Here is a 10,347-nt window from a genome sequence, read left to right on the forward strand (position 1 = left end):
TGGCATATGAGCTTGAAATCTCATCTCAAGATGCTCTGAAAAGACAGGAGTACCAGGTGACATTGGAAAAGAAGACGTTCCAAAGCAACCGAGAATAAAATTTCCAGCGAAGTCTGGTCGCCATTTTAGTAACAGCTGGTATGATCGATTTCCATGGCTGGAGTATTCAGTGTCAGTGAAATTGGCTTTCCCTAATTTATATGCACTGGCTGCAAGCGTTGCCACATTCGGTTCTAGTACCGCTGTGTGTGAAAGCAGCTTTTCAACTCTTACTCACGTTGGCTCACCACAACAACGATCTATTCTTCTTGTCTTCAACAGGAAGCGTACCCAGAAAATTAACTTGGACGTATTTGTTCAACGTTTTGCCATAAAACATACCCGACTACGTTTAAACTAAAACGGCAATAAAAATGTAACGTATTATAACTTGTGTGTTTTAACAAAAATAATCTCGAATCTAAAATACTCCATGAAAGTCAGTTTCCCGACGTTTAATCGTCTGTCAAGGTGCTTTGCTAAATTGCCCCCCTCGATTGCACCTTTGCCCACCCAGGAGTATTGGTCAGGCTACGGGCCTGGTACCCTGTACTGGGATCGTTTACAAATTGGAGTTGTAAATATGCCTCTTAAATATGTTGCCTTCATTGGTCATGATGATAAGATGGCTATTTTCTATTTTCCCGATGAAGTATGTACCATGACAGTATTTCTACAGTCCAGTGACATCGTCCAAAATTTGTTACATAAAAGTTTATCGTCTATGTCATCGACATCATTGTATATGTGAACAAGATGTCAGCACATATTTAGGCTCTATATATTGTTTCAGTTTTTGTCTTAATAAATCAACAAACACTGGCTTTTAGATATCCATATTATACACTTAGGTCAAAAGTTATAACATATCACGGAATATTACTGAATATCAGTCAAAAAAATGTCTATCAGCCTTTGGTACAAAAAAAAAAATGAAAACGGTATTACATACACCGGGAGAATAGTAATATGATTTTCAGTATCTCAGACCCGATATACACTTGTAGAAATAAGTCAACAATCCTCTTCATGCTGTGGAATAAACAGTTTCTTTTATCAGGGAAAAGCTCATGTTTTAGGGATGCGAACCATTTTTGACCAATTTGTAAAAAGTTTGATGAAAACACAAAAATGATGAGGGTGATGTTTTGGGGAACTTATGTGATTAAAAAGTACATCTCTGTTTCTACTTTTAAGTATTAATTTCGCGTGTCCTTGGAAATCATGGAATGAGTCCTTATTTTCTAGCTAAACTCGATTTACAGATGATATCTAACTAATTAAAATTATCTCTTACTTTTTCAGCCTTCATCAGGAGTCGACCTAATAAACGACTGATTTCGACGTCTGTAAAGTTACATTACTCGAAATCGAAATCCAGAACGCTTTGCGTTTAACATAAAGAGGCTGTCTGAAGGGAACTTTGTCAGCTATTGGATGGGGAAACAAGCAATAATATTCCCTTTAGCAAACAATTCGATTCAAAATGGTTCTTCAATTTTGTAAATGGGTGAACGAAGGAGCCTATCCTGTAGAATTCTGAAGTGGATTTCTAATGCGCTCTGTTTTTCTTCAACCATTTTAAATTCTAAATCAAAGGTTTGCATTCGAGAATTCATAATTACAACAATATCCCTCCCGTATTTACAAATTAGTAATTACAATCAATGGCAAATACTGTTTATTCAAAATTATTACTAACTTACCCTTGACCTCGTATCATATTGAGTTCAAGACAATGAGTTATTATGAGTATGTAAACACCGAGCTTTCAGAAAGAGAAAGAAATTCAAAACAAATGTTAATTTATAGGCAAATAGAGGAATTGAAGATTAATAAAGCAGAATAACAATTTTTAAGTTGTTCTTTCATTGTTATTTAAAGGAGGTAATTGAGGTATAGGAACTTCTGATACTAAAACTTCAAACACCATCAAAAGTCCAGTTTCTCCAATAACTAAGTCGGGAATTTTTTCTTTTCGTAATAATTTCCATACACCTTTTTCTATGAATGTATTCCATAATGGCTCTAATCTATTTACAAATTCTTCAACTCTCACCAAATTACTCTCTATCATTTCAATACAGATTACTCCCCCTGAAACGGTAAGAATCAGTGTAAGTTATATACGACTTAACTGCAACAGATCACTTTGTGTCTGGATAAAGATGCGAATGGACGATGTACGATGCGGAAGTATCGATACAAGTAGATGCGAATCGTGTCCGGACCCGTACGTCGTGTGTTTACTTTTTCTATTAATTTTCTACTGTATCGATAATCCTGCATCACACGCCACACTGGACATCGTCTTTTAGCGGCTTAAAAGATAAACTAATAGAGTTATTAAGATAGATAGAATATAATAAAATTTCGTTGTTTTTAGAAAGTTGGATTCGAAATAACTGCCTTATGATTATGCGAAATGAAATGTTTTCCATCATTTAATACAGGGGAGACGCTAATGAACATTGTAGGTAACCTCTCATACTGCGATGAACTACTTGACAGTGAGGTAACTGCCTGTAACTTATGGCATCTCCTCTGATAAGATAAGATTTATTGCATATACCGCCAATTATTGTGGGCAAGCATGTAAATATAAAAATAAAGTCAGCTATGGAGTGTAGCAGCTAAAGGATTGGTCGGAGTTGCATTTAAAAGCTTTTACTTTTCAGTGAAAGATACAAAAAAAACTCTAAAAAAAACTTGTTCTAAAAAAGATTTCTGAAAAAGTATTACCTGGTTTGACGATTCGGACGATTTCATATAAAGCATTACACGGCATTAAACTTTGTGAGAATCCACCAGATACTACAGAACAGTCATATTTATCTGAAGAAAAATATCAAACAGTTTTTGTAATTTTATAGTAGGCACCCGGTGAGATTGGTTGAACAACCACGAGCTTTATAATATTAAAATTACGAAATAACCTGTCAAAATAAGTGTTCTACTAAATCGACCTAAGACGAGTTGTAAACTGAAGCTTAATTATGATACAATTTTTAAAATTTGATTTTATCAAATGATAAGGCGATTAAATCCTGGTGTATAGAAGATTGATTGCCAATGGTTTCTTTCTCTCCAAAATTATTCTATTCCAACCTTATTTTAGCTTTTGATTTGACCCTTTATTCTTGATTAAGAGATAACTGAGAATTTCATATTATTATAGTGGTTTAGTGCTGTGGGTGAAGATTTGCAGAAGATTTGCAGACAGTGCAGTACATGTTAGTTTTTATTAATAAGAATGTGTTATATCGCAGTACCTGTTTCTAGAACAGTTTTATGGCCATCAACAAAGTCAACCACATAATCTCGGTATATATTTTTCTTCATAGCCTCATCTTTCATACCCTGACTTGGATCTATACCATCTATAATACTAAATCCCAACTTTAACAACTACAAACAGTCATACAATTAGAATAAAATAAGAAAATGATCACAAATATTGTCTCCGTAGCATGGACATGACATAATTAAAATATCAAATAAATGGAAAAAAATTGCGGTTTGTCGACTCAATTGTAGGTCGAATGTGAACCTTAAAAAAGGGAATGGAATTCAACACAGTTCAATGAACCAAACGGACACCTTACCAATTTAATCAATGTTAGATTACAATCGAAATCATAATCGTATTTTTTAATTACAATGACTCCATAAAGACCAGGTTTCATCCAAATAGGAGTTGGCCTATATCAATGATATTGGTCTGGCTTGACACTACATGAAAATTGGCCGCCAAATAATTTCGGGACAGTCTCTGGTTGTCACTATAAACCTTTACCAACAATCTCTGTCTACACTTGAGCAACAATTTAACAACATTTAAACAACATGCTAGAAATTTGTAAAAAACAAAATTACGGGAAAATGTAGCAAAATGGATGAAATAAATTCCTTAGGTGAATCGGTACTTTCATACTCAACCATCTACATCGCTATCATTTTCCCAATATGACCTCAATATGCATTATAATGACCAGATGGCAGATTGTTGGTGAATAGTTGTAAGCCGTGGTCTCTCTACATTATCAAATATCAAAAAAATAAATAAAAAAAGATTCCAACAAAACTACCTTCTTTTACCTCAACTTTTCCCAATCATTTGTCCAATTTTTTTAACATTTTTTCAAAAATCTCTGTCTACACTTGAGCATCACTTTGACAACATGTTGGAAAGTTGTTGGGAAAAGAAAGCTTGCCAGGCATGGTAATTTAAGCTCACTGACAGCTTTGATTTTGAATAAAAATATTTGGCAGTACAGTAACTATAACCGTTATGGAATATTCAACCTTCAGTCATACACTTCTTTTGGACTTTTTCGAGCGATATTGAATAATGTTATCAAGTTTTGCCAAATTCGGCAAGAATTTCCGTTTGGTGTTTACGAGCTGATAATTGAAAGCGGTTTCAAGAACAAGGGAAATAACTCATACTAAATATTTCTGATTTTTCTGGTTTTCAATAAGGTTCTTCCTTTGTCAAAATCTGTCAAGTATTGTGCCTTTTAGAGTGTTTACGACCTAAAAATCAAACACGTTTATTATTACCTCTATGGTGTTCAAGAACAAGAGCAATAACTCTAAATACCAGATATTTTTCGATTTTTCTTCAACAGAGTTCATCCTTGGATGATTACAAAAAATTATACCAAGTTTCATAAAAAATCCGCCAAGAATTGTGCCTTCTATAGTGTTCTATAGAGCATTTATGGACGGATCGATGAACCAACGACAATATACGGCCCCCATTTTATGTGGGCGTAAAGAAATTTGAAGAAAAGACGATTTTTTTTGCATTTTTCTGTGTACAGACGGCAGAGATGCCAGATCAAACGGTTAAAAAATAGTTTAAGCCATGGGGCATACCATTGTACCAGAGCTTTTATGATTCCAATCTTACTCCTTCTTCTTTATGGTTTTGTCAATAACGCGATTTGGCAGAATGTTGATTGTTCTACTTGATAAATCGCCGGAAAATCTTTCTTAAACGAATCCCATAGTTAGTCATCTAATTCTTACCGCCTGAGAAGCTAACCCCGTTCCTGCAGCTATATCTATAACACTAACAACATCCTTGTTGGTTGAGAAATGATCTGAGGCTGCCCTTGTAACAATATCCACGCCTTTATTACCAATAAAACTCATATCCTAAAACATACGAATAAATCTTTAATTTGACTGACACAAATATCACGAGGAAAAAGATTATTGGAATGCGTTCTAAATGCAAAGATAGCTTACAATAGGCAAGGTAATAAACACTCACTGGAATCTTGGTGTTCAAATAAGAACATGATTTTTTGGGCCAACATCCACAGAAAAAATACAAATTTAAAAATAAATGTAACAATGTAAGTATCTTAAAGGTTGACATAAAACATAATTGGTTTACAAGTTATGATTGGCCCTGACAAGGGCAATATTATATTCTTTTTTAAGAAAATGAGGCACTTATAGGCCTACATGAAATTAGGTGTTCCTAGGTGTCTCAAGTCCTTCGACAACTCCGACAGATCATTAACGAGCATTAAGTTGACTTACAGATGGGTCTCAGAATGCAGGAGAGCATACGTTAAAAAATAAGGTCTCGAATGAGGGGCCCAAACACACTTCCATATGGAACTCGTAGAAAATATTTTCAGATTACAAACAGGGTTCATACTTGGATTTCGTTAAACTCCACCAAGAATTTTGCGTTCTAAAGTGTAAACGAGCTAAAAAAAAAAGAATTATCTCGTTTCGTAGAATAAGGACAATAACTCATAACTATTTTTAGATTTATATTTTCATCGCTACGTAATTATATAAAATTTAATTTTTCGTCCAAATTATTCAAGAATTGTGCCTTGTAGGCTGTTTATAAGTATATAAATGTACTTTCGGTAATTCATAATAATCGCCCTATCTCAATATATCTTACTTTAAGGGGAAAATTGATTTTTTAAGTAAGTTGACCAAAATCTAGAACAAAAGGACTCCTTACTTGATCAGGAAGTGACGCTATAACTATTGGAAGATTTACGTAAACATAATAATATCAATATATGTTTTATGTTGATGTTTGAAAACTAATGTACGAATTTAATACGCCAAGTCTCCCAATTATTCGGAAGTTTCAGCAAAAAATGTCAAACCTCTAACATAATTTAGAAATAATTCACTTATAATTTGCTCCCTATACACCATACCTTTTCATATTTTCCATCTTTAGCCCATTGGTCAAAAGCATTGATAACTTCGTCTCTTTTCATCTGTTTCCTTTCTTCAAAAGCAGTCTTCAAACTAAACGAGTCTGTACTCAAATCTCCCATGATGCACCTTTTAATCTAGTAAAAAATTTAACATTCAAAAATCAATTAATTTATCAAAAAAAATGTGTACCTAGAATTATCTTTTGAAACCTAAGACACGGCTTTGTGGTTAAACACCATCTTTTGAACCTATAAAGAAGATCTGTAGTTTAACACTATCTAAAACATGGATCTATAGTCGAACAATATCTTTGAAACTAAGACCGTGGACCGTGGACCTCCTTGAAAATTGTCCAAAAAAATTGTCTAACTCGATTTTGGAAGTGAAAGTGGAATAAATATTCCCCCCCCCCCCTCCCTTCCCTCCACCTGCAACTAATGCTCCAATGCATTTCTTTTGTTTTATGGACATCGATCGAATATTAAGAGTCTTTTTGAGTTAATAAATGCTATATCTTTTTCACTGCCTTTATTAAATACTTTTTCTCTTTTTTAGTTAAAAAAAAAACTTGGCAAAAAGCAGTTCTTCTTACCCCGAATGTTAGCAGAGAATATTCAATTTCTTGTTATGTTTTCTTTACTGTCTTTAGAATCTTTTTCTCGTGTCGTTCTTCAGTACAAATCTAGTCAAAAAACCAGACTGTCAGCAGAGAATTATATCTGATCCCACTGTATTTGAATACTGATCATAAAGATTGAGTAGTAAAAACAACTCAGTGAGCACTTTATGAAATGTTTGAGACAATCTTAAGACTTCGAATTCGATTTGTTTTCAGACAAAATGTTAAAAGTAAGATTATAACGTTTCTATTTGGAGTTAATAAAATATTGCTTTGTTTTGCTAATATTAATAGAGCGTGATAAGGTCCATACAATTGTCAAGGCAAGAAATTTATGCCCTTTTCTCCCCTTACTCATTCAAAGATAAGGAATTATACTTGTTCCAATTTGAATTCAAGTCCAGTATAAATGCATCGAAAAATGGGAAAAGGACGAATTTGGACAAGGTGTGAACTGGGAAAGAGACGAAGTCGGCATACCATTGAAATTTTCATCCCGGTTTCGCCCTGTCAGTGATGCAGGTAAGAGGGGCTGAAATGGAAAAAGCGTCTAGTCGTTCGTATGGGACAGGCTGTGCACGTTAAAGATCCCTCGACAATTGGAAATCGAAAAAAGCAGGCTAATGCCGCTGTCCTGGCAAAATTTCCCTCTGCATGGCGTTGCCCAAACGGTGCAGAAAAGTAGGATTTAAAACTCCCTTCATTTCATTTCATTTCTTATTTGCGTGGGTCCTCCACTGCTGATTCCTCAAATATTGTCGCTGAGTGGTGAGTTATGAAAAGCGCTATATACCCTGAGGCCCCATTTTGAATTTTACAGAAGTATGACATATCAATATGGCGACTACTCTGTTACATCCGGGTCGGATTTTTTGATTTGAAGTTTTTTGTATGGATATTTGTAACATATTGCAAGAAGAATTTTTTAAATATCTTCAAAATTCCGGAAGTTGAATTTTATATTTTAGAAGCGAATAGCGTCAAAACCGGAAGTGATATTAACATTTTGAAAATTTGTTTATGTTCGCAATGAAAGTGTCTATTACTCTGTAAGTTTTCAGATTGATCGAAACAGAATTGCAGAAGTTAGAAAAAAGGTTAAAAAACTCAAAAATTGGAACTCAAAAAGTCAGCGACAAAAGTCAAAATTGTCGATTTTTTCAATTGCTATCTTGTAGTCATTAGCGCGAAGTAATAAACAGTACAGTTTGAGCAAATTCAGACGAGTATTAAAGCTGATTAATGGAAAAAATTGAAAAAGAGCCAATGTCCACGGCTCATTTCCTGTTGGTCAAAATGGTGCCAATTTACATTTAACAAACAATGGACCACTATTTTGACTAGCAAACAGTAACAGACAATCTGTGGCATGTTGCCTTCTTAGAAAACAAGCGAAGGTAAAATTCGAAAAAAAAACTAGAACTGTTCTAATAACAGTACTGATGCAGTTACGACATTCAGGTACATACGAAGATGGTCTATTGCAATTACTTTATGTAAATACCTTTCTGCATCTCTAAATGCAAATATCCAAAAGTGCATGGAGTTTAAAGTATATTTACTAGGAATAAAAGAATATTTGTCAATTAAAAAAGACTAAGTTTGATGAAATCCGGATAAGAAATAAGAAAGTTGGTAATGCGCATGCGTAAAACAAAAATTCAATATTGCCATCAAATTTAGAATTGAATTATACACATATATACCAAGTTTGGTGAAATTCGGATAAAAAATAATGAAGTCGGTAATGCGCATGCGCACAACAAAAATTCAATATTTCCATCAAATTTAGAATTGGATTATACACATACATACCAGGTTTGGTGAAATTCGGATAATAAATAAGAAAGTTGGCAATGCGCATGCGCACAACAAAAATTCAATATTTCCATCAAATTTAGAATTGGATTATACACATACATACCAAGTTTGGTGAAATTCGGATAATAAATAAGAAAGTTGGTAATGCGCATGCGCACAACAAAAATTCAATATTTCCATCAAATTTAGAATTGGACTATACACATACATACCAAGTTTGATGAAAATCGCATAATAAACAAGAAAGTTGGCAATGCGCATGCGCAGTACGCAAATTCGATATATCCATCAATTTTGAATTTGATTATACCCATACATTCCAAGTTTGATGAAAATCGGATAATAAATAAGAAAGTTGGTAAATTAAGTGGGGGTATCCCTTTAATGTGTTTCTGTAAGTTCAACCTACCTTATAATAGCGTTCAATATACCCTAGAGCTTATTTATATACACCGTAACTGCACATACTACATATTAAACAAATATATAAGGGAAGGTTTCTTTAAAATGAATATAGACTTTTTGATTTTAATTAGTTCTAACAAGTGTCGACAGGTTGTTTACAGGGATTGTACAATAATAGCCCCATGTTAAGTGAATGGGGTTTTGAATTAGCATGTAAGGTATGCATGTAATATATCACTGGAAAGCTCTCGATGCGTAGATTACGTTTCTGTAAAAATTATGGTTATAACATTAATAAAATGGTTGCTAGAGCACTTTAAAAGAAAATTTCGCTATTTTCAAACGCCCATAACTTCAGAAGATATAGTCGGAAACAAAAAATGAAAATACCATCGGATAGGTATTGACGATAACATTAACCCATATAAAACTCAAGGTCATATGACTTCAAGGTCACGAGAGAAAAAGCCTTAAATATTGAACAAATTTGAAAACTTTCATTAAAGAATGAAAAGAAAGCAAAATCAAAATTAAAAATTCGGCTTTCAGAGAATTGTTGACAAACGTCTTAAGTTTCCATTGACACCAAAAACATGCAAATCGGATAAGAAATGAGAGAGAAATATCGATTTTAAGAAATATTACGCTATTCAAAATGGCGGTTTTATTGACGTTTCCGGTCAATTTTTTTTCGCTCATTTTACTTTGAATAACATTTATAATGATATGCATATGTGTTTTTAGGCGTAGCTGTGAAAGGTAAAAAGTTGCAAAACTGACTTTGAAGGCAATTTTTGCAAAAACTGGATATGATGCAAAACTTCTGAAAACACATTTGAGTTTATCAACATGACAATATTTTCCCATATAAATTTCATATCGATTGACTTCATAGCAAACGTTTTAGTACAGTGCTAGAGAGGCTTTGCTATTATAACTTGCAAACAATATAGCAAATTTGCATAATTGAATGTGTCATAGTATGACGTTACGTTTATGCAATACAATGTAGAAAATTCTATGAAAATCGAGCGGTAAATAAGCAGACCAGTGCTTTCCGTAGTCAGTCATGGTGGCCCACCACTACGCATGTCCGGTTTTTCAAAATTGTGTCGTTTTACATTTAAAATCTAATGACCGCGGAGTATAGATACGACATAGTTAAAAAATATCCATACCATGTACAGTTTCGTCTGTGAGCTCTGTCAAGAATTCGAAAAAAAAAAAACTAGAACTGTTCTAATAACAGTACTGGT

The 10,347-nt window shown here is 33.7% G+C and overlaps 1 protein-coding gene across 1 annotated transcript; it reads right to left on the minus strand.

Annotated features, from left to right (window-relative positions):
- Positions 1-1,894: 1,894 nt before the first annotated feature.
- On the minus strand, positions 1,895-6,365 carry LOTGIDRAFT_158373 (hypothetical protein; the record flags this gene model as incomplete). The annotated part of the gene is made up of 5 exons (XM_009051536.1): positions 1,895-2,136; positions 2,782-2,874; positions 3,312-3,447; positions 5,074-5,202; positions 6,243-6,365. 5 exons carry the CDS (start codon positions 6,363-6,365, stop codon positions 1,895-1,897), a joined length of 723 nt encoding a protein of 240 aa, XP_009049784.1.
- Between the last annotated feature and the right edge of the window lie 3,982 nt (positions 6,366-10,347).

This window comes from Lottia gigantea (assembly GCF_000327385.1).
Source record: "Lottia gigantea unplaced genomic scaffold LOTGIsca_17, whole genome shotgun sequence".
In the NCBI taxonomy this organism is placed as follows: domain Eukaryota; kingdom Metazoa; phylum Mollusca; class Gastropoda; family Lottiidae; genus Lottia; species Lottia gigantea.